This window comes from Salvelinus alpinus, chromosome 12 (genome assembly GCF_045679555.1).
Source record: "Salvelinus alpinus chromosome 12, SLU_Salpinus.1, whole genome shotgun sequence".
Lineage (NCBI taxonomy): Eukaryota > Metazoa > Chordata > Actinopteri > Salmoniformes > Salmonidae > Salvelinus > Salvelinus alpinus.
Window position 1 is genome coordinate 24350607 of NC_092097.1, and position 24386 is coordinate 24374992.

The following is a 24386-nucleotide window of genomic DNA, read 5'->3' on the forward strand; positions in this document are numbered from 1 at the left end:
CGGGGTGGCAGGCTGAGATTGGGGTCATACTCATTTACAAAACTGAGCATCACGGCTTGAAAGAGAGGGGGGTGAGGAGGAGAGGGGCGGGGCGGGGGTGGTCTGGGGCTGATTATGGTTTGTGTAATTATGTGTGTGTGTGTGTGTGTGTGTGTGTGTGTGTGTGTGTGTGTGTGTGTGTGTGTGTGTGTGTGTGTGTGTGTGTGTGTGTGTGTGTGTGTGTGTGTGTGTGTGTGTGTGTGTGTAATTATGGTGAGGAGTGATGCACGCTCTGCCTGTCCCTCCCTCACGGATTAAAAAAGCGTGTCAGAGAAAATATGCAGGATTTAATTATAGACAAATTAAAATTGGTAATGAAATTGGGCATGAACAAAGTACAAACAGCAGATGAAAAGGGAGGACGCTCCCTAGAGGAGTGAGCTGCAGATAGCGGTGTGTGTGTATGTATGTGTGTATGTAGATTGTGGCTGATTAAAGATGTTTTAAAATAAAACTAGGGGAGGGGATGCACATCTTTGTCTTATTTCCAGCCACAGACAGAATAGTGTGTTTAGTGTGTGTGTCTCTACCATGCTCCTCTGTTTAGTGTGTGTGTGTCTCTGCCATGCTCCTGTGTTTAGTGTGTGTGTCTCTTCCATGCTCGTGTGTTTAGTGTTTGTGTCTCTGTCATGCTCCTGTGTTTAGTGTGTGTGTCTCTACCATGCTCCTGTGTTTAGTGTGTGTGTCTCTACCATGCTCCTGTGTTTAGTGTGTGTGTCTCTTCCATGCTCCTGTGTTTAGTGTGTGTGTCTCTGCCATGCTCCTGTGTTTAGTGTTTGTGTCTCTGTCATGCTCCTGTGTTTAGTGTTTGTGTCTCTGCCATGCTCCTGTGTTTAGTGTGTGTGTGTCTCTACCATGCTCCTGTGTTTAGTGTGTGTGTCTCTGCCATGCTCCTGTGTTTAGTGTGTGTGTGTCTCTGCCATGCTCCTGTGTTTAGTGTGTGTGTGTCTCTACCATGCTCCTGTGTTTAGTGTGTGTGTCTCTACCATGCTCCTGTGTTTAGTGTGTGTGTGTGTGTGTCTGCCATGCTCCTGTGTTTAGTGTGTGTGTGTCTCTACCATGCTCCTGTGTTTAGTGTGTGTGTGTGTCTCTGTCATGCTCCTGTGTTTAGTGTGTGTGTGTCTCTGCCATGCTCCTGTGTTTAGTGTGTGTGTCTCTACCATGCTCCTGTGTTTAGTGTGTGTGTGTGTGTGTGTCTCTACCATGCTCCTGTGTTTAGTGTGTGTGTCTCTACCATGCTCCTGTGTTTAGTGTGTGTGTGTCTCTACCATGCTCCTGTGTTTAGTGTGTGTGTCTCTACCATGCTCCTGTGTTTAGTGTGTGTGTCTCTGCCATGCTCCTGTGTTTAGTGTGTGTGTCTCTCTGCCATGCTCCTGTGTTTAGTGTGTGTGTGTCTCTACCATGCTCCTGTGTTTAGTGTGTGTGTGTCTCTACCATGCTCCTGTGTTTAGTGTGTGTGTCTCTACCATGCTCCTGTGTTTAGTGTGTGTGTGTCTCTACCATGCTCCTGTGTTTAGTGTGTGTGTCTCTACCATGCTCCTGTGTTTAGTGTGTGTGTCTCTGCCATGCTCCTGTGTTTAGTGTGTGTGTGTCTCTGCCATGCTCCTGTGTTTAGTGTGTGTGTCTCTGCCATGCTCCTGTGTTTAGTGTGTGTGTCTCTGCCATGCTCCTGTGTTTAGTGTGTGTGTCTCTACCATGCTCCTCTGTTTAGTGTGTGTGTGTCTCTGCCATGCTCCTGTGTTTAGTGTGTGTGTCTCTGCCATGCTCCTGTGTTTAGTGTGTGTGTGTCTCTGCCATGCTCCTGTGTTTAGTGTGTGTGTCTCTACCATGCTCCTGTGTTTAGTGTGTGTGTGTCTCTGTCATGCTCCTGTGTTTAGTGTGTGTGTCTCTGCCATGCTCCTGTGTTTAGTGTGTGTGTCTCTGCCATGCTCCTGTGTTTAGTGTGTGTGTCTCTGCCATGCTCCTGTGTTTAGTGTGTGTGTCTCTGCCATGCTTCTGTGTTTAGTGTGTGTGTCTCTGCCATGCTCCTGTGTTTAGTGTGTGTCTCTGTCATGCTCCTGTGTTTAGTGTGTGTGTCTCTACCATGCTCCTGTGTTTAGTTTGTGTGTCTCTGCCATGCTCCTGTGTTTAGTGTGTGTGTGTCTCTGCCATGCTCCTGTGTTTAGTGTGTGTGTCTCTACCATGCTCCTGTGTTTAGTGTGTGTGTCTCTGCCATGCTCCTGTGTTTAGTGTGTGTGTCTCTCTGCCATGCTCCTGTGTTTAGTGTGTGTGTGTCTCTACCATGCTCCTGTGTTTAGTGTGTGTGTGTCTCTACCATGCTCCTGTGTTTAGTGTGTGTGTCTCTACCATGCTCCCGTGTTTAGTGTGTGTGTGTCTCTACCATGCTCCTGTGTTTAGTGTGTGTGTCTCTACCATGCTCCTGTGTTTAGTGTGTGTGTCTCTGCCATGCTCCTGTGTTTAGTGTGTGTGTGTCTCTGCCATGCTCCTGTGTTTAGTGTGTGTGTCTCTGCCATGCTCCTGTGTTTAGTGTGTGTGTCTCTGCCATGCTCCTGTGTTTAGTGTGTGTGTCTCTACCATGCTCCTCTGTTTAGTGTGTGTGTGTCTCTGCCATGCTCCTGTGTTTAGTGTGTGTGTCTCTGCCATGCTCCTGTGTTTAGTGTGTGTGTGTCTCTGCCATGCTCCTGTGTTTAGTGTGTGTGTCTCTACCATGCTCCTGTGTTTAGTGTGTGTGTATCTCTGTCATGCTCCTGTGTTTAGTGTGTGTGTCTCTGCCATGCTCCTGTGTTTAGTGTGTGTGTCTCTGCCATGCTCCTGTGTTTAGTGTGTGTGTCTCTGCCATGCTCCTGTGTTTAGTGTGTGTGTCTCTGCCATGCTTCTGTGTTTAGTGTGTGTGTCTCTGCCATGCTCCTGTGTTTAGTGTGTGTCTCTGCCATGCTCCTGTGTTTAGTGTGTGTGTGTCTCTACCATGCTCCTGTGTTTAGTGTGTGTGTCTCTGCCATGCTCCTGTGTTTAGTGTGTGTGTGTCTCTGCCATGCTCCTGTGTTTAGTGTGTGTGTCTCTGCCATGCTCCTGTGTTTAGTGTTTGTGTCTCTGTCATGCTCCTGTGTTTAGTGTTTGTGTCTCTGCCATGCTCCTGTGTTTAGTGTGTGTGTGTCTCTACCATGCTCCTGTGTTTAGTGTGTGTGTCTCTGCCATGCTCCTGTGTTTAGTGTGTGTGTGTCTCTGCCATGCTCCTGTGTTTAGTGTGTGTGTGTCTCTACCATGCTCCTGTGTTTAGTGTGTGTGTCTCTACCATGCTCCTGTGTTTAGTGTGTGTGTGTGTGTCTGCCATGCTCCTGTGTTTAGTGTGTGTGTGTCTCTACCATGCTCCTGTGTTTAGTGTGTGTGTGTCTCTGTCATGCTCCTGTGTTTAGTGTGTGTGTGTCTCTGCCATGCTCCTGTGTTTAGTGTGTGTGTCTCTACCATGCTCCTGTGTTTAGTGTGTGTGTGTGTGTGTCTCTACCATGCTCCTGTGTTTAGTGTGTGTGTCTCTACCATGCTCCTGTGTTTAGTGTGTTTGTGTCTCTACCATGCTCCTGTGTTTAGTGTGTGTGTGTCTCTACCATGCTCCTGTGTTTAGTGTGTGTGTGTCTCTACCATGCTCCTGTGTTTAGTGTGTGTGTCTCTACCATGCTCCTGTGTTTAGTGTGTGTGTCTCTGCCATGCTCCTGTGTTTAGTGTGTGTGTCTCTCTGCCATGCTCCTGTGTTTAGTGTGTGTGTGTCTCTACCATGCTCCTGTGTTTAGTGTGTGTGTGTCTCTACCATGCTCCTGTGTTTAGTGTGTGTGTCTCTACCATGCTCCTGTGTTTAGTGTGTGTGTGTCTCTACCATGCTCCTGTGTTTAGTGTGTGTGTCTCTACCATGCTCCTGTGTTTAGTGTGTGTGTCTCTGCCATGCTCCTGTGTTTAGTGTGTGTGTCTCTGCCATGCTCCTGTGTTTAGTGTGTGTGTCTCTGCCATGCTCCTGTGTTTAGTGTGTGTGTCTCTGCCATGCTCCTGTGTTTAGTGTGTGTGTGTCTCTGCCATGCTCCTGTGTTTAGTGTGTGTGTCTCTACCATGCTCCTGTGTTTAGTGTGTGTGTCTCTGCCATGCTCCTGTGTTTAGTGTGTGTGTCTCTGCCATGCTCCTGTGTTTAGTGTGTGTGTGTCTCTACCATGCTCCTGTGTTTAGTGTGTGTGTCTCTACCATGCTCCTCTGTTTAGTGTGTGTGTGTCTCTGCCATGCCCCTGTGTTTAGTGTGTGTGTCTCTGCCATGCTCCTGTGTTTAGTGTGTGTGTGTCTCTGCCATGCTCCTGTGTTTAGTGTGTGTGTCTCTACCATGCTCCTGTGTTTAGTGTGTGTGTGTCTCTGTCATGCTCCTGTGTTTAGTGTGTGTGTCTCTGCCATGCTCCTGTGTTTAGTGTGTGTGTCTCTGCCATGCTCCTGTGTTTAGTGTGTGTGTGTCTCTGCCATGCTCCTGTGTTTAGTGTGTGTGTGTCTCTGCCATGCTCCTGTGTTTAGTGTGTGTGTCTCTGCCATGCTCCTGTGTTTAGTGTTTGTGTCTCTGTCATGCTCCTGTGTTTAGTGTTTGTGTCTCTGCCATGCTCCTGTGTTTAGTGTGTGTGTGTCTCTACCATGCTCCTGTGTTTAGTGTGTGTGTCTCTGCCATGCTCCTGTGTTTAGTGTGTGTGTGTCTCTGCCATGCTCCTGTGTTTAGTGTGTGTGTGTCTCTACCATGCTCCTGTGTTTAGTGTGTGTGTCTCTACCATGCTCCTGTGTTTAGTGTGTGTGTGTGTGTGTGTCTGCCATGCTCCTGTGTTTAGTGTGTGTGTGTCTCTACCATGCTCCTGTGTTTAGTGTGTGTGTGTCTCTGTCATGCTCCTGTGTTTAGTGTGTGTGTGTCTCTGCCATGCTCCTGTGTTTAGTGTGTGTGTCTCTACCATGCTCCTGTGTTTAGTGTGTGTGTGTGTGTGTCTCTACCATGCTCCTGTGTTTAGTGTGTGTGTCTCTGCCATGCTCCTGTGTTTAGTGTGTGTGTGTCTCTGCCATGCTCCTGTGTTTAGTGTGTGTGTGTCTCTACCATGCTCCTGTGTTTAGTGTGTGTGTGTCTCTGTCATGCTCCTGTGTTTAGTGTGTGTGTGTCTCTGCCATGCTCCTGTGTTTAGTGTGTGTGTCTCTACCATGCTCCTGTGTTTAGTGTGTGTGTGTGTGTGTCTCTACCATGCTCCTGTGTTTAGTGTGTGTGTCTCTGCCATGCTCCTGTGTTTAGTGTGTGTGTGTCTCTGCCATGCTCCTGTGTTTAGTGTGTGTGTGTCTCTGCCATGCTCCTGTGTTTAGTGTGTGTGTCTCTGCCATGCTCCTGTGTTTAGTGTTTGTGTCTCTGTCATGCTCCTGTGTTTAGTGTTTGTGTCTCTGCCATGCTCCTGTGTTTAGTGTGTGTGTGTCTCTACCATGCTCCTGTGTTTAGTGTGTGTGTCTCTGCCATGCTCCTGTGTTTAGTGTGTGTGTGTCTCTGCCATGCTCCTGTGTTTAGTGTGTGTGTGTCTCTACCATGCTCCTGTGTTTAGTGTGTGTGTCTCTACCATGCTCCTGTGTTTAGTGTGTGTGTGTGTGTCTGCCATGCTCCTGTGTTTAGTGTGTGTGTGTCTCTACCATGCTCCTGTGTTTAGTGTGTGTGTGTCTCTGTCATGCTCCTGTGTTTAGTGTGTGTGTGTCTCTGCCATGCTCCTGTGTTTAGTGTGTGTGTCTCTACCATGCTCCTGTGTTTAGTGTGTGTGTGTGTGTGTCTCTACCATGCTCCTGTGTTTAGTGTGTGTGTCTCTACCATGCTCCTGTGTTTAGTGTGTTTGTGTCTCTACCATGCTCCTGTGTTTAGTGTGTGTGTGTCTCTACCATGCTCCTGTGTTTAGTGTGTGTGTGTCTCTACCATGCTCCTGTGTTTAGTGTGTGTGTCTCTACCATGCTCCTGTGTTTAGTGTGTGTGTCTCTGCCATGCTCCTGTGTTTAGTGTGTGTGTCTCTCTGCCATGCTCCTGTGTTTAGTGTGTGTGTGTCTCTACCATGCTCCTGTGTTTAGTGTGTGTGTGTCTCTACCATGCTCCTGTGTTTAGTGTGTGTGTCTCTACCATGCTCCTGTGTTTAGTGTGTGTGTGTCTCTACCATGCTCCCGTGTTTAGTGTGTGTGTCTCTACCATGCTCCTGTGTTTAGTGTGTGTGTCTCTGCCATGCTCCTGTGTTTAGTGTGTGTGTCTCTGCCATGCTCCTGTGTTTAGTGTGTGTGTCTCTGCCATGCTCCTGTGTTTAGTGTGTGTGTCTCTGCCATGCTCCTGTGTTTAGTGTGTGTGTGTCTCTGCCATGCTCCTGTGTTTAGTGTGTGTGTCTCTACCATGCTCCTGTGTTTAGTGTGTGTGTCTCTGCCATGCTCCTGTGTTTAGTGTGTGTGTCTCTGCCATGCTCCTGTGTTTAGTGTGTGTGTGTCTCTACCATGCTCCTGTGTTTAGTGTGTGTGTCTCTACCATGCTCCTCTGTTTAGTGTGTGTGTGTCTCTGCCATGCTCCTGTGTTTAGTGTGTGTGTCTCTGCCATGCTCCTGTGTTTAGTGTGTGTTTGTCTCTGCCATGCTCCTGTGTTTAGTGTGTGTGTGTCTCTACCATGCTCCTGTGTTTAGTGTGTGTGTGTCTCTGTCATGCTCCTGTGTTTAGTGTGTGTGTCTCTGCCATGCTCCTGTGTTTAGTGTGTGTGTCTCTGCCATGCTCCTGTGTTTAGTGTGTGTGTCTCTGCCATGCTCCTGTGTTTAGTGTGTGTGTCTCTGCCATGCTCCTGTGTTTAGTGTGTGTGTGTCTCTACCATGCTCCTGTGTTTAGTGTGTGTGTGTCTCTGTCATGCTCCTGTGTTTAGTGTGTGTGTGTCTCTGCCATGCTCCTGTGTTTAGTGTGTGTGTCTCTACCATGCTCCTGTGTTTAGTGTGTGTGTGTGTGTGTCTCTACCATGCTCCTGTGTTTAGTGTGTGTGTCTCTACCATGCTCCTGTGTTTAGTGTGTTTGTGTCTCTACCATGCTCCTGTGTTTAGTGTGTGTGTGTCTCTACCATGCTCCTGTGTTTAGTGTGTGTGTGTCTCTACCATGCTCCTGTGTTTAGTGTGTGTGTCTCTACCATGCTCCTGTGTTTAGTGTGTGTGTCTCTGCCATGCTCCTGTGTTTAGTGTGTGTGTCTCTCTGCCATGCTCCTGTGTTTAGTGTGTGTGTGTCTCTACCATGCTCCTGTGTTTAGTGTGTGTGTGTCTCTGTCATGCTCCTGTGTTTAGTGTGTGTGTGTCTCTGCCATGCTCCTGTGTTTAGTGTGTGTGTCTCTACCATGCTCCTGTGTTTAGTGTGTGTGTGTGTGTGTCTCTACCATGCTCCTGTGTTTAGTGTGTGTGTCTCTACCATGCTCCTGTGTTTAGTGTGTTTGTGTCTCTACCATGCTCCTGTGTTTAGTGTGTGTGTGTCTCTACCATGCTCCTGTGTTTAGTGTGTGTGTGTCTCTACCATGCTCCTGTGTTTAGTGTGTGTGTCTCTACCATGCTCCTGTGTTTAGTGTGTGTGTCTCTGCCATGCTCCTGTGTTTAGTGTGTGTGTCTCTCTGCCATGCTCCTGTGTTTAGTGTGTGTGTGTCTCTACCATGCTCCTGTGTTTAGTGTGTGTGTGTCTCTACCATGCTCCTGTGTTTAGTGTGTGTGTCTCTACCATGCTCCTGTGTTTAGTGTGTGTGTGTCTCTACCATGCTCCTGTGTTTAGTGTGTGTGTCTCTACCATGCTCCTGTGTTTAGTGTGTGTGTCTCTGCCATGCTCCTGTGTTTAGTGTGTGTGTCTCTGCCATGCTCCTGTGTTTAGTGTGTGTGTCTCTGCCATGCTCCTGTGTTTAGTGTGTGTGTCTCTGCCATGCTCCTGTGTTTAGTGTGTGTGTGTCTCTGCCATGCTCCTGTGTTTATTGTGTGTGTCTCTACCATGCTCCTGTGTTTAGTGTGTGTGTCTCTGCCATGCTCCTGTGTTTAGTGTGTGTGTCTCTGCCATGCTCCTGTGTTTAGTGTGTGTGTGTCTCTACCATGCTCCTGTGTTTAGTGTGTGTGTCTCTACCATGCTCCTCTGTTTAGTGTGTGTGTGTCTCTGCCATGCTCCTGTGTTTAGTGTGTGTGTCTCTGCCATGCTCCTGTGTTTAGTGTGTGTGTGTCTCTGCCATGCTCCTGTGTTTAGTGTGTGTGTCTCTACCATGCTCCTGTGTTTAGTGTGTGTGTGTCTCTGTCATGCTCCTGTGTTTAGTGTGTGTGTCTCTGCCATGCTCCTGTGTTTAGTGTGTGTGTCTCTGCCATGCTCCTGTGTTTAGTGTGTGTGTCTCTGCCATGCTCCTGTGTTTAGTGTGTGTGTCTCTGCCATGCTCCTGTGTTTAGTGTGTGTGTGTCTCTACCATGCTCCTGTGTTTAGTGTGTGTGTCTCTACCATGCTCCTCTGTTTAGTGTGTGTGTGTCTCTGCCATGCTCCTGTGTTTAGTGTGTGTGTCTCTGCCATGCTCCTGTGTTTAGTGTGTGTGTGTCTCTGCCATGCTCCTGTGTTTAGTGTGTGTGTCTCTACCATGCTCCTGTGTTTAGTGTGTGTGTGTCTCTGTCATGCTCCTGTGTTTAGTGTGTGTGTCTCTGCCATGCTCCTGTGTTTAGTGTGTGTGTCTCTGCCATGCTCCTGTGTTTAGTGTGTGTGTCTCTGCCATGCTCCTGTGTTTAGTGTGTGTGTCTCTGCCATGCTTCTGTGTTTAGTGTGTGTGTCTCTGCCATGCTCCTGTGTTTAGTGTGTGTCTCTGTCATGCTCCTGTGTTTAGTGTGTGTGTCTCTACCATGCTCCTGTGTTTAGTGTGTGTGTCTCTGCCATGCTCCTGTGTTTAGTGTGTGTGTGTCTCTGCCATGCTCCTGTGTTTAGTGTGTGTGTCTCTACCATGCTCCTGTGTTTAGTGTGTGTGTCTCTGCCATGCTCCTGTGTTTAGTGTGTGTGTCTCTAACATGCTCCTGTGTTTAGTGTGTGTGTCTCTACCATGCTCCTGTGTTTAGTGTGTGTGTCTCTACCATGCTCCTGTGTTTAGTGTGTGTGTCTCTGCCATGCTCCTGTGTTTAGTGTGTGTGTCTCTGCCATGCTCCTGTGTTTAGTGTGTGTGTCTCTACCATGCTCCTGTGTTTAGTGTGTGTGTCTCTGCCATGCTCATGTGTTTAGTGTGTGTGTCTCTGCCATGCTCCTGTGTTTAGTGTGTGTGTCTCTGCCATGCTCCTGTGTTTAGTGTGTGTGTCTCTGCCATGCTCCTGTGTTTAGTGTGTGTGTCTCTGCCATGCTCCTGTGTTTAGTGTGTGTGTCTCTGCCATGCTCCTGTGTTTAGTGTGTGTGTCTCTACCATGCTCCTGTGTTTAGTGTGTGTGTCTCTGTTATGCTCCTGTGTTTAGTGTGTGTGTGTCTCTGTCATGCTCCTGTGTTTAGTGTGTGTGTCTCTGTCATGCTCCTGTGTTTAGTGTGTGTGTCTCTACCATGCTACTGTGTTTAGTGTGTATGTCTCTGCCATGCTCCTGTGTTTAGTGTGTGTGTGTGTCTCTACCATGCTCCGGTGTTTAGTGTGTGTGTGTCTCTGCCATGCTCCTGTGTTTAGTGTGTGTGTGTGTCTCTGCCATGCTCCTGTGTTTAGTGTGTGTGTCTCTGCCATGCTCATGTGTTTAGTGTGTGTGTCTCTGCCATGCTCCTGTGTTTAGTGTGTGTGTCTCTGCCATGCTCATGTGTTTAGTGTGTGTGTCTCTGCCATGCTCCTGTGTTTAGTGTGTGTGTCTCTGCCATGCTCCTGTGTTTAGTGTGTGTGTCTCTGCCATGCTCCTGTGTTTAGTGTGTGTGTCTCTGCCATGCTCCTGTGTTTAGTGTGTGTGTCTCTGCCATGCTCCTGTGTTTAGTGTGTGTGTCTCTACCATGCTCCTGTGTTTAGTGTGTGTGTCTCTGTTATGCTCCTGTGTTTAGTGTGTGTGTGTCTCTGTCATGCTCCTGTGTTTAGTGTGTGTGTCTCTGTCATGCTCCTGTGTTTAGTGTGTGTGTCTCTACCATGCTACTGTGTTTAGTGTGTGTGTCTCTGCCATGCTCCTGTGTTTAGTGTGTGTGTGTGTCTCTACCATGCTCCGGTGTTTAGTGTGTGTGTGTCTCTGCCATGCTCCTGTGTTTAGTGTGTGTGTGTGTCTCTGCCATGCTCCTGTGTTTAGTGTGTGTGTCTCTGCCATGCTCATGTGTTTAGTGTGTGTGTCTCTGCCATGCTCCTGTGTTTAGTGTGTGTGTCTCTACCATGCTCCTGTGTTTAGTGTGTGTGTCTCTGCCATGCTCCTGTGTTTAGTGTGTGTGTGTGTCTGCCATGCTCATGTGTTTAGTGTGTGTGTCTCTGCCATGCTCCTGTGTTTAGTGTGTGTGTCTCTACCATGCTCCTGTGTTTAGTGTGTGTGTCTCTACCATGCTCCTGTGTTTAGTGTGTGTGTGTCTCTACCATGCTCCTGTGTTTAGTGTGTGTGTGTGTCTCTGCCATGCTCCTGTGTTTAGTGTGTGTGTGTCTCTACCATGCTCCTGTGTTTAGTGTGTGTGTGTCTCTACCATGCTCCTGTGTTTAGTGTGTGTGTGTCTCTACCATGCTCCTGTGTTTAGTGTGTGTGTCTCTGCCATGCTCCTGTGTTTAGTGTGTGTGTCTCTGCCATGCTCCTGTGTTAGTGTGTGTGTCTCTGCCATGCTCCTGTGTTTAGTGTGTGTGTCTCTGCCATGCTCCTGTGTTTAGTGTGTGTGTCTCTACCATGCTCCTGTGTTTAGTGTGTGTGTGTCTCTACCATGCTCCTGTGTTTAGTGTGTGTGTCTCTGCCATGCTCCTGTGTTTAGTGTGTGTGTCTCTACCATGCTCATGTGTTTAGTGTGTGTGTCTCTGCCATGCTCCTGTGTTTAGTGTGTGTGTCTCTGCCATGCTCCTGTGTTTAGTGTGTGTGTCTCTGCCATGCTCCTGTGTTTAGTGTGTGTGTGTCTCTGCCATGCTCCTGTGTTTAGTGTGTGTGTCTCTGTCATGCTCCTGTGCAGGAGCCATTAGTTGACTTCTTTGTCTGAACATGTTTCTGTCATATTTGATTCTGTTCAGAACAACTTCAAATAACCGTTACAAGGTTCTCTTTTCAGGCAGGCTCTCTACATGCTTATGAAAGCAAATGATCTCCTTCTTTCTCCCTCTGTGTCTCTATCTCCCTCTCTCGTCTCTCTCTCCCTCTGTGTCTCTATCTCCCGCTCTCATCTCTCTCCCTCTGTGTCTCTATCTCCCTCTCTCGTCTCTCTCTCCCTCTGTGTCTCTATCTCCCGCTCTCATCTCTCTCCCTCTGTGTCTCTATCTCCCTCTCTCGTCTCTCTCTCCCTCTGTGTCTCTATCTCCCTCTCTCGTCTCTCTCCCTCTGTGTCTCTATCTCCCTCTCTCGTCTCTCTCTCCCTCTGTGTCTCTATCTCCCTCTCTCGTCTCTCTCTCCCTCTGTGTCTCTATCTCCCTCTCTCGTCTCTCTCTCCCTCTGTGTCTCTATCTCCCTCTCTCGTCTCTCTCTCCCTCTGTGTCTCTATCTCCCTCTCTCGTCTCTCTCTCCCTCTGTGTCTCTATCTCCCTCTCTCGTCTCTCTCTCCCTCTGTGTCTCTATCTCCCTCTCTCGTCTCTCTCTCCCTCTGTGTCTCTATCTCCCTCTCTCGTCTCTCTCTCCCTCTGTGTCTCTATCTCCCTCTCTCGTCTCTCTCCCTCTGTGTCTCTATCTCCCTCTCTCGTCTCTCTCTCCCTCTGTGTCTCTATCTCCCTCTCTCGTCTCTCTCTCCCTCTGTGTCTCTATCTCCCTCTCTCGTCTCTCTCTCCCTCTGTGTCTCTATCTCCGTCTCTCGTCTCTCTCTCCCTCTGTGTCTCTATCTCCCGCTCTCATCTCTCTCCCTCTGTGTCTCTATCTCCCTCTCTCGTCTCTCTCTCCCTCTGTGTCTCTATCTCCCTCTCTCGTCTCTCTCCCTCTGTGTCTCTATCTCCCTCTCTCGTCTCTCTCTCCCTCTGTGTCTCTATCTCCCTCTCTCGTCTCTCTCTCCCTCTGTGTCTCTATCTCCCTCTCTCGTCTCTCTCTCCCTCTGTGTCTCCATCTCCCTCTCTCGTCTCTCTCTCCCTCTGTGTCTCCATCTCCCTCTCTCGTCTCTCTCTCCCTCTGTGTCTCTATCTCCCTCTCTCGTCTCTCTCTCCCTCTGTGCCTCTATCTCCCTCTCTCGTCTCTCTCTCCCTCTGTGTCTCTATCTCCCGCTCTCATCTCTCTCCCTCTGTGTCTCTATCTCCCTCTCTCGTCTCTCTCTCCCTCTGTGTCTCTATCTCCCTCTCTCGTCTCTCTCTCCCTCTGTGTCTCTATCTCCCTCTCTCGTCTCTCTCTCCCTCTGTGTCTCTATCTCCCTCTCTCGTCTCTCTCTCCCTCTGTGTCTCTATCTCCCTCTCTCGTCTCTCTCCCTCTGTGTCTCCATCTCCCTCTCTCGTCTCTCTCTCCCTCTGTGTCTCTATCTCCCTCTCTCGTCTCTCTCTCCCTCTGTGTCTCCATCTCCCTCTCTCGTCTCTCTCTTTCCCTCCATTCAGAATGCTGTGCGCCACAACCTGAGTCTGCATAAGTGTTTTGTGAGGGTGGAGAACGTGAAGGGGGCCGTGTGGACGGTGGACGAAGTGGAATACCAAAAGAGAAGACCGCCAAAGATGACTGGGTACAAACTCATCACACACATTTATCTGTCTGCCTGCCCACCCTGGCTCTCATCACACACATGTATCTGTCTGCCTGCCCACCCTGGCTCTCATCACACACATTTATCTGTCTGCCTGCCCACCCTGGCTCTCATCACACACATTTATCTGCCTGTCTGCCCACCCTGGCTCTCATTACACACATTTATCTGTCTGTCTGCCCACCCTGGCTCTCATAACACACATTTATCTGCCTGTCTGCCCACCCTGGCTCTCATCACACACATTTATCTGTCTGTCTGCCCACCCTGGCTCTCATAACACACATTTATCTGCCTGTCTGCCCACCCTGGCTCTCATCACACACATTTATCTGTCTGCCTGCCCACCCTGGCTCTCATCACACACATTTATCTGTCTGCCTGCCCACCCTGGCTCTCATCACACACATGTATCTGTCTGCCTGCCCACCCTGGCTCTCATAACACACATTTATCTGTCTGCCTGCCCACCCTAGCTCTCATCACACACATTTATCTGCCTGCCTGCCCACCCTGGCTCTCATCACACACATTTATCTGTCTGCCTGCCCACCCTGGCTCTCATCACACACATTTATCTGTCTGCCTGCCCACCCTGGCTCTCATCACACACATTTATCTGTCTGCCTGCCCACCCTGGCTCTCATCACACACATGTATCTGTCTGCCTGCCCACCCTGGCTCTCATAACACACATTTATCTGTCTGCCTGCCCACCCTGGCTCTCATCACACACATTTATCTGCCTGCCTGCCCACCCTGGCTCTCATCACACACATTTATCTGTCTGCCTGCCCACCCTGGCTCTCATCACACACATTTATCTGCCTGCCTGCCCACCCTGGCTTTCATCACACACATTTATCTGTCTGCCTGCCCACCCTGGCTCTCATAACACACATTTATCTGTCTGCCTGCCCACCCTAGCTCTCATCACACACATTTATCTGCCTGCCTGCCCACCCTGGCTCTCATCACACACATTTATCTGTCTGCCTGCCCACCCTGGCTCTCATCACACACATTTATCTGTCTGCCTGCCCACCCTGGCTCTCATCACACACATTTATCTGTCTGCCTGCCCACCCTGGCTCTCATCACACACATGTATCTGTCTGCCTGCCCACCCTGGCTCTCATAACACACATTTATCTGTCTGCCTGCCCACCCTGGCTCTCATCACACACATTTATCTGCCTGCCTGCCCACCCTGGCTTTCATCACACACATTTATCTGTCTGCCTGCCCACCCTGGCTCTCATCACACACATTTATCTGCCTGCCTGCCCACCCTGGCTTTCATCACACACATTTATCTGTCTGCCTGCCCACCCTGGCTCTCATAACACACATTTATCTGCCTGCCTGCCCACCCTGGCTCTCATCACACACATTTATCTGTCTGCCTTCCCACCCTGGCTCTCATCACACACATGTATCTGCCTGTCTGCCCACCCTGGCTCTCATCACACACATGTATCTGCCTGTCTGCCCACCCTGGCTCTCATCACACACATGTATCTGCCTGTCTGCCCACCCTGGCTCTCATCACACACATTTATCTCCCACATGAATCTGCCTGCCTGCCCAGCCTGGTTCTGATGATAAGTGTGTGTGTGGGTGATGTGTGTGTGAGGCTATAGGTGTTGGCGTGTATAATTGTGTCATTATTACTAGTGATGCACCGATATTACATTTTTGGCCCTTACCGATATCCGATATTTTCCTTGCCAAAAAAACCCGATACCGATAACCGATATTTAAAATTTTAGCGGCCTTTTAAGAATTCTAGTACAGTTAAATAGTTAACACACACACATGGATGGAGCAGTCTGACGCACTGCATCTCAGTGCAAGAGGTGTATCTGCAGTCCCTGGTTCGAATCCAGGCTGTATCACTTCCGTCCGTGATTGGGAGTCCCATAGGGTGGCACACAATTGGCCCAGCTTCGTCCGGGTTTGGCCGGGGTAGGCCGTCATTGTAAATAAGAATTTGTTCTTAACTGACTTGCCTAGTTAAATAAAGGTTACATACACATACACACACACCACACTAACCAAAAAGTTAGTGTCATCCCAAAAGTCACCCCTGGTGAGACAAAACCGCGACTCGTCAGTGAAGAGCAGTTTTTACCAGTCCTGTCTGGTCTAGCGACGGTGGGTTTATGCCCATAGGCGACGTTGTTGCCGGTGATGTCTGGTGAGGACCTGCCTTACAACAGGCCTACAAGCCCTCAGTCCAGCCTCTCTCAACCTATTGCGGACAGTCTGAGCACTGATGGAGGGATTGTGCGTTCCTGGTGTAACTCGGGCAGTTGTTGTTGCCATCCTGTACCTGTCCCGCAGGTGTGATGTTCGGATGTACCGATCCTGTGCAGGTGTTGTTACACGTGGTCTGCCACTGCGAGGACGATCAGCTGTCCGTCCTGTCTCCCTGTAGCGCTGTCTTAGGCGTCTCACAGTATGGACATTGCAATTTATTGCCCTGGCCACATCTGCAGTCCTCATGCCTCCTTGCAGCATGCCTAAGGCATGTTCACGCAGATGAGCAGGGACCCCGGGCATCTTTCTTTTGGTGTTTTTCAGAGTCAGTAGAAAGGCCTCTTTAGTGTCCTAAGTTTTCATAACTGTGACCTTAATTGCCTACCGTCTGTAAGCTGTTAGTGTCTTAACGACCGTTCCACAGGTGCATGTTCATTCATTGTTTATGGTTCATTGAACAAGCATTGGAAACAGTGTTTATACCCTTTACAATGAAGATCTGTGAAGTTATTTGGATTTTTACGAATTATCTTTGAAAGACAGGGTCCTGAAAAAGGGACGTTTCTTTTTTTGCTGAGTTTAGGTATGCATGTCAGCTTTGACAGCGGTTTTGCACATCGGGGCGTTAAACTAGACATTCCGATATGTTCACCCATAATTATTACCAAGGGGTTAACTCAGGAGTCAAATTTAAAGGCCTGCTCTGTCAGTGTGTGCATTTCATATCTAAATGTGTGCATGTGTGTGTTTCATATCTAAATGTGTGCATGTGTGCATTTCATATCTAAATGTGTGCATGTGTGTGTTTCATATCTAAATGTGTGCATGTGTGTGTTTCATGTCTAAATGTGTGCATGTGTGTGTTTCCCATTCTACGTATTTGTCGACACCATTACTGTGCTGCTGTCTATGATGCAGGGTGGAGAGAGGTTTGTTAGTGTGAAGCGTGTGTAAACAAATCTTCACACACGGAAGACAGAGGCTTGTTAGCATGTGTAAAAAGATTTTCTTTCCAACTGCCAGAGAAATCAGGCCATATTACACAATCAAACACACACACATGCCTGCACAGCAGATATCAGAGACTGGGAACTGCTGTTGTGTGTGTGTTAACAGCATCTGTTTACAGTATGTGTGTATGCTTGTGTGTGTAGCGGGTTCATTTGTTACATTTGTAAGTTGTTTTTGGCTGCAGCTGCTCCTTTACACACATGCACTCAATATGTGGGCAGCAGGTAGCCTAGCGGTTAGAGTGTTGGGCCAGTAACTGAAAGGTCGCTGGTTCGAATACCTTAACCAACAAGGTGAAAAACCTTTCGGTTACTGGCCCAACGCTCTTAATAACCGCTAGGCTTCGTGCTGCTCCGTGGCTGACCCTGTAAAAACAACACATTTCACTGCATCTATCCAGTATATGTGAGATGTGTTTAATTCTAATCTCCTTTCTCTCTCTAGGAGTCCTACTCTGGTGAAGAATATGATTTCAGGCCTGGGCTTCGGTTCCCTAAACGCCAGCTACCAGGTTAGTGTACACACCTACACACACACTAGTTAGCAAGTTAGGCTAGATAGTGACACGTGCACACGTCCAGAACACTCCTCCCCACACACACACACAGACGTACAGTGGTTCTTCCTTTAAAAGTTGCGGCGTACTGCAGCACAGCTGGCGGGGTGCCGCAGAATTCTGTGGCACGTTATTTAAGTGTCAGCCATTGTTGCCAGAATGACGCAATTTACCACAATCTGCCACCATCTACCACAAACAGTCGCGGCATAAGCTCCAAACTTTTAAAGGAAGAACCACTGTGCACATACACCTTACTCCATCCGACTATGACTCAGATGACTTATAGCATCAAGTATTTGTCAATTAAGGTCACTGCATGAAATTTGTGCCTGTCCTATAAAATCAATTTCAGTCACTCCTATCACATGCACACACTCCCTGGGCAAACCAACCAGCAATGAATGCTCTCTCACTTTCACTCTCTTTCTCTCTCTACCCTCTAACCCACCCGCTCCCCACCACACACACACACACACACACACACACACACACACACACACACACACACACACACACACACACACACACACACACACACACACACACACACACACACACACGCCACTAAACCCTTGAGCAGTGAAGTGTAGTGTGCAAGAGCCCCCTAGTGGTTATATGTGGTAATCCTGAAGAGTTAGTCATCCAGGCAACACTGGTTTAGTCTTCAGCATTACTGATTATCAAATCAACGTTTATTCGTCACATACTCAGTTTACAGCAGGTTAAAACGGTGCAGCGAAATGCTCAGCAAGTACTCAACAGGACTAACCAGTCAAAGCATCTGTGTTACTGAATACATACATGGGTTCTTCTTGCTCACAAAGTTTATTTGTGGATCCATAAGTACTTGAAGTCAATTGTGATGTATGTGAGTGTCTTTTAATGTAAATCTGTGTGTTCCTGTGTGTGTGTAATAGGCAGCCCTTGCGGAGAGCAGTTTAACTCTACTGAACAGCCAGGGCCTGGTTAACCCCTCATCTGCCGCCAGCCTCAACATGCTGCATGGGATGGGTCATGATGACGTCAGCTCCACTGTGGAACAGGTCAACAGCAACGGCAGCTGCAGCCCTACACTCAGCCCACAGCAGTATGGGTAAGACACACACACACAAACTCTCTAACAAACACACTCCCTCTCTCTTTCTCTGTCTTTCTCTAACGCGTCCCTCTGCCTTTCAGACACCAGGTCCATGTGAAGGAGGAGCCCACTGAGATCGAGGAGGACAGCCGCTCCATGTCGCTCATGGCAACTGTCACTCAGAACATGGCATTTCCTAGCGATCGCGATGACCGCGATTTGGATGATGAGCTTCCCACCGAGGAGCTGGAGTAGGATTGGATGAGTTGAACCAGTGGACGGGACTTTGAGGTTTAATCCCGCCCGCTCATTTGGAGTGAAGCGAAATGATGACCACATAAAAAAGAAGATAGAGATAAAAAAAAAGATAAAGATCATAATTTTTATAAAGCAAGAAACCAACAACATTGACAAACAGGGTTAGACCTCCGTTACATACCGACGCAAAAATAACACTCTGGAGCATTGCTTTATTCCCACACATTTTCACCCACCTCACCCCCTCCTCCTCACCCCCTCCTCCCTCACCCGATGAGCAGCGTATTGTCAGAGAGACAGCTCTCAATGGTGATATTGAGGGAGGGTCCCCTCTCCTCTCTCCTCTCCCTGTTGATTCACACAGATGGTCTACCCACCCTACAGTCCTTTAGTGGTGGTAGTCTGATTTCCACACCACTTCAATATACATACAGGTGTGTGAGAGAGAGTGTGGAGATACACACACATCAGATCATGTGTATATATTGTTTGGAACAGTCACCAGGAGGTGTATAACTCTCCTCCTCTTCTCCGGTCATGTTAGTTCCTTTTTCTTTTCTTATTTTGCCTGAAAGAACTGCTGGGCTTTGAGATGGAAGGAAGGACAGTGGTTTTCTCAAAGATTACCCCACCTGCTCACACATCAGAAACCAAGCGTACAAACCAGTCAGTGATCCATAGGTGGGACAGACTGGATTGCAGGATTCTGCCCTATGCCCACTCTCTAGCCATTCTCTGCCCTATGCCCACTCTCTAGCCATTCTCTGCCCTATGCCCACTCTCTAGCCATTCTCTGCCCTATGCCCACTCTCTAGCCATTCTCTGCCCTATGCCCACTCTCTAGCCATTCTCTGCCCTATGCCCACTCCCTAGCCATTCTCTGCCCAAGCCAGACAAGACTCTCTTTACTCATTATGACAAACAAAAAAAGAAGACATTGTTTCCCCCCCAAAAAAGACCCTTTGGTGCTTTACTCCTCCTTCATGAGTGATAGAGTGATGGGGACTGGTCATCCTGAGAGAGAGAGAAAAAGAGAGGGAGGAAGGAGAGATCATCCACACAGAGATATCTGACTAAAATAGTTTATGATTATGGAATACAAAACATTTTATATCCAAAAAGTGGTAGCTTTTTCACTTCCTTCTTTCTTTGATGTTATCATTTAATTTTTAGGATTCATATTTCCATGGTGATATAATTCTGTTTCAAAGTGTATTTTGTAAAAATGCTTTGTTTCTTTAGTTTTTAGTTTTTATTAACTCTGCTTGTTCACACCATTCCAAACTAGTATTGGTGGCAAAGAAAGTGCAGTATTGTCCCAAAATTCCCCATACCCCAGCCCACCAGGAATACCTTTCTGTGTGTCTGGGTTTGCCAGTTTAGATGGCAGGAGATTGAGAATAGCACTTAGGATCGAAGGCCTCAGCTCCTGAGAACACTCACCAATAATCCCAACATTATCATCCATTTGTATTATTCCTTTTTAACTAACTTTCATTCCTTATTATTTTATCTTCTCGTAGTTAGTTGAGAAACATCAGCTGTGATACAAAGCAATGCTTGAAAAAATATATTATGGCAGTCAGAGAATACCTCATCCCACAAATTTCCGCCCGGAAGTGTGTGCAAAATGTTAAAGAAGTAAGGGGGAATTCTTTGTGTGGGACACCAAAACGTGGCAACTCTGCTCAGTTTCATTTCAAAGTTCTATTGTTACTATAGTTACTGTATAGAAGCTGTCTGCAATTCACTGTGTGAGTTGAACTCAACGGAATAGCACGTGAGATTTAAAATCTTTTGTTTTCAGTGAGCGTAAAAGCATTACCTTCTCTGCAGTGCCATACCAAATTTAAACACATTATTTTTATGTATTTTCTGCTTTTTCTCCCATTTTATTTTTGTTACAGGTAACCAAAGAAATGTGTAGAAAACCAAAAACCCTGTAGTTTATTTCCCCTTTTGAGTTTTTCCTCTAAAGAACTGGCCATAAGACAATAAACATTGACATTTAAATTATTATTGTATTATCGTAACTCTTACGTTGAATTTGTTCATGACAGTACTGACCATTCCAAAAACCAAAGTATAAAATGCTAAATAGAATTTGGTGATGTTAAAATCTTTTTACATGTGTTTAACTGGTGCAAATGACGACTAACATTAGGCATGCTATGGTTGAAGGCCAAAAACAGTATTAACAAACAACCCTTTTGCAGTTCCTTAGATAAATAAAGAAAGCACTTAGGATTTAAATCTCTATCTCTCCATGCTCAGGCTACCTGTGTTTCAAACACAACCCTATGACAGGCTCTGCTGTAGGCAAGCCTAAGATGGGATTCAGGGTTAAATATGACAAATAATTATCTTACCCTCATTAGGCACTTGAACACAACATTTATATACCTTTATGTGACACTAGAAGCCAGCAAAAAAAGAAGTGGGCTGTTGTCAGTTGTCCATTAACTGGGATACAGTTAAAAACAAAAAATACATTGTTATTGCACTGTAATAATGCATGTTTTGATTAATTTCCTCAACCAAAACAATATTTTCATTGTGAAACTCTATACATTCAAACATCCCTTTGTGCTATGCAGGAGAATGTCATATTTTGACCCGGCTCCCGGTTTGATTGAAAAGGACCAAAAGTCCCATTGTCTAGCAGTGAACAGTTTACTTAATGTACTTTCTTTACTCCTCACCTACAGTATACTCTAGCAGACACAACAGTTTAACAAATACCAAAAAGGACAGGTGTTATAATAAATAGGAACAAAATGATAATGTTTCGCTCTTATATTGTCTTCATGCTCTCACATTGCTATAGAAACACGTTCATATCCCCAGTCTGTGAGTAGTTGTGATAGAGACTGTTTGAAGCTGGCTGTCATTCCAAACATCACATCAGTAGACAAACAGAGGGTTTTTCAGAACAAACATACCATTATGACCATTTGTGATATTTACAGCAAAGAGAGAACAACTGACAAATTACAAAATCATACCAATGTGAAAGGAACACACCAAGGGACATGTCAACTTATGTATTTTTTCTAAAACAAAATTTGGGAACAGTTTTGTCAAATCAACTCTTGCACCATTTTCTTTGTTTTTTAATAAAGGAGTCTTTGTATTGACTTCCTGTGTAAAACAGCACTGTTTCCTGTATAAGTAGCGTTATGATGCTTCACGTCATCAGACTGATTTATAACAAACAAAGTGGGAGAGGGACACCGAGAGTAAAAACCAAAAATAACACTACCTCCTTTTCAAAATGGTTCACAATAAAAGCCAATGGGAGACTGGAGACCAGAATTATTATATATATTTTTTAAATTCTTCCTCAATAATAATAGTGAAATATACCAAAACACAGCTTACTGTTAATACACATTAAGTGGGGCTGAAAAAGCTTGTCTGGTTATCTGAACTCCAAATTCATGAGCGTGAGCGCAAAAACAAAGAGACGTTACAACAACATTACACCCCGTTAAAGATGACTACCTCTCCTAAAACCACAGAGAACCGGTGCGTTCTCCTAAGAATGAAGAGTGAAGTGGTCACCATGTTTAAAAGGTCTACTCTCAGCTGTGTATTATTGGCTCTCTCTGTACTGTCCATTATCATAAAACACCGTGAACAGCCTCTTAACTGGGTGCTCTAATTGTATGCACGCATATTTATGAGCCGGCTTTGCCGGCAGCCAATGATAGTCCGGTCGTTAGCTGCGACTCAATGGGGCAGGAAGCTGGTTGTCAGGAGTGATGATGGGCAGAATGTATGAGTGCCCTGCACCCGCCATTGGGCCCACACACAGTAGTGCCCTGCACCCGCCATTGGGCCCACACACAGTAGTGCCCTGCACCCGCCATTGGGCCCACACACAGTAGTGCCCGCCACACGCCAGTGGGCCCACACACAGTAGTGCCCGCCACACGCCAGTGGCCCGCACTACACATGAATGGAGAGAACAGCTTTAAGATGGCAGCGATAAAGGAAACACACCCACACACACTCACAGGCTGTAGTCAGTGTTCAGTCGAAAGGGCCCTTAGTATCAGTCAATAAGCCTCAGAGCTGGGAATTAAAGCCCTGTGACATGGAGCTGGCCCTTCACGGTGAATAGTGGCCCCTGTCACTAGGAGCCGGGCCCCTGTTGGCCCCTTGGTTCAGACAGCTGAGGAGAGGCTCTGAGTAACTAAAGATACTATCCAAAGACAAACACAGAGCTTGCTGGGAGACGGACAATAATAACAGCTTACAAAGGAATGAATGATTACTACTATTATTATTGTTATGATCCAAACTCTCACGAAAGAGGCACTGCTGCATTCAGTAAATAAATGATGTTTGAATTCTCATCCTTTAAGGTACACCTGTAAGCCAAGCTGTTTTATCAAGATGTAGATTGACATTCGTTGATGATGTTGACAGATCGCCATAGACACTTCTGTTCCTTCTCCGGTTTGGCTGTTATGGTGTATTATTGTATATTAACGCTTGGCTTAGCTCTCGAGGGCATTCTTTACCATTATTTCTTTTTGATTTTCTCTTTTGTTAATTTAGTTTTTGTAAAGCTTCCAGCTTGGATTCCTATACTGTATTGCTAATGCTGAAGTGTATGTATTTATCATATTAAGTGCTGCAGGTATCTTTGTTGAATAGTTATTCCTTTCTTTTTTTGTTTTCTTCATAAAACGTCTGGGACGATGATTTTTTAAGTGTATTATCTCTAAAAAATAAAATAATTAAAGTTAGATAAGTGGTTTAGGTAACAGCTGTTTGTATATTTATCTTAGCTAGGTCTATTTTGATACCTTTTGTCTCTGTACTGCATTTTTAAGGAAAGAAAAAGAAAAACAAGAGTAAAACAAAAAGTTGACTTCATTATGTATTGATGATACCTCAGAAGGACTTTTCTCTAAGACAGGACCAAAACCTCAGAAAAAAATTGAGAAAGAGGAAAATAATTGAAGAAAATATGTAGCCCCTCTCTTGCTTTTAAAGATGGAGCAATGTAAAGGTGATGTTGTGGGTCCTTTATGTGTCCTCTGACCCCTGACCCCTGACCACAGTCATTCCTCTGATGACCTTTAACTTACAGCGGTCAATCACTCAATAGGACAACTGGGCGTGGCCCTCAATCAAACACCTGATGGCATTTGTCCAATTAGAATCCTAACCAAAGGTGTTGTGAGTGGCCATGGCTTACAAGCTAACAGACCACCACAACTATAACCAAATCAACCCTAGGCACTAATCTATCACAAGCTACTTCCCATACCTCAAACCATTCTTCGCTATCACCATCGCTATCATCTCTTGGACGAGCACTCTTCCTATTGGATCATTAGTGACTCCAGGGACCTCATTGGCCCCGCCCCTGCTCTATGATTGGACAGCTCTTAGGTGTCATGTTGAGGAAAAGGGAACTTAAAGGACAGTTGCCCATGTTATTATGAACTTCACAGCCCCCCCAAAAAATGGAACTACCACTTCAGCTGTCCTCTGGTTGTATCTTAGGAATGTGTGTACATTTTCAGCAGTGACTCTCTGTAACATTACTTTGTTTCAGTTTCTGTTTACCTCTCTTTTATCTTTTTATTTTGTTCTGTTTGTTAATTTTTTGAAAGTGTGACCCAGGGGAATGGGTAAAGTTGGAGCAGGCGGTGGTTTTTAAGATGGTCTAAAAGAGGTTTAAAAAAAGGTGACTTTGCCACCGAGACCTTTGCCCTTTCCCCCTTCCCTGGGTGGCCATGTAATGCCAGTCACTGCCCTTTTCCTCATGCTGTATAAAACACACATATATCTGTGTATTTGTAACCTGAATCTTCTTGTGTCTGTCCATGCAGACAATAAAAACAACTGTACAGTAGGTCTAGTTGCATGTAATCTGTACTAATTATTGACAATGGCATTATAAAATGCAATAAAATACTTATTACACTGTCTGACTGTGTCAGCGTGATGTTCTTTATCTGTCCAGATGTGCCACTGGTTTTACTCAACGCACGCTATTCCTAGAGGTAAAGGGATGGTTCCGTAGTGCAGTCAAGTGCCTCATACACCTGCCCCACACCATAGCTGTATCCACTATTCCCTTGGCCCTACTCTCCCACTTCCCCACCTTTCTCCCCAGCTCACCAATGTTTCACCCCTTCCTCCTGAGACTTAGAAAGAGCTCCATTGTGTGTGTCAGAGAGAGAGAGCGAGGAGGGAAATGTGCTTTGAATAAGAGCGGCAGACAGGGCGAGGCCTCAGAACAAACAGACTCCTGGCAAGGAGCACACTCACACAATACACACTCACACAATACACACACACACACAATACACACCCACACAATACACACACACAATACACACTCATACAACACAC

The 24386-nt window shown here is 46.6% G+C and overlaps 1 protein-coding gene across 7 annotated transcripts in view; it reads left to right on the forward strand.

Moving 5' to 3' along the window:
* The window catches only part of foxp4 (forkhead box P4), a 195247-nt gene extending 177047 nt beyond the window's left edge, over positions 1-18200 (forward strand). For all 7 annotated transcript variants that reach the window (XM_071335446.1, XM_071335448.1, XM_071335447.1 and 4 more), the window contains 4 exons: positions 12698-12819; positions 16558-16624; positions 17590-17765; positions 17852-18200. In XM_071335446.1, coding sequence (XP_071191547.1) covers positions 12698-12819; positions 16558-16624; positions 17590-17765; positions 17852-18005 — 519 coding nt within the window. In that variant the 3' untranslated portion in view covers positions 18006-18200. The remainder of the gene's footprint in view (positions 1-12697; positions 12820-16557; positions 16625-17589; positions 17766-17851) is intronic.
* The last annotated feature ends 6186 nt before the right edge of the window (positions 18201-24386 follow it).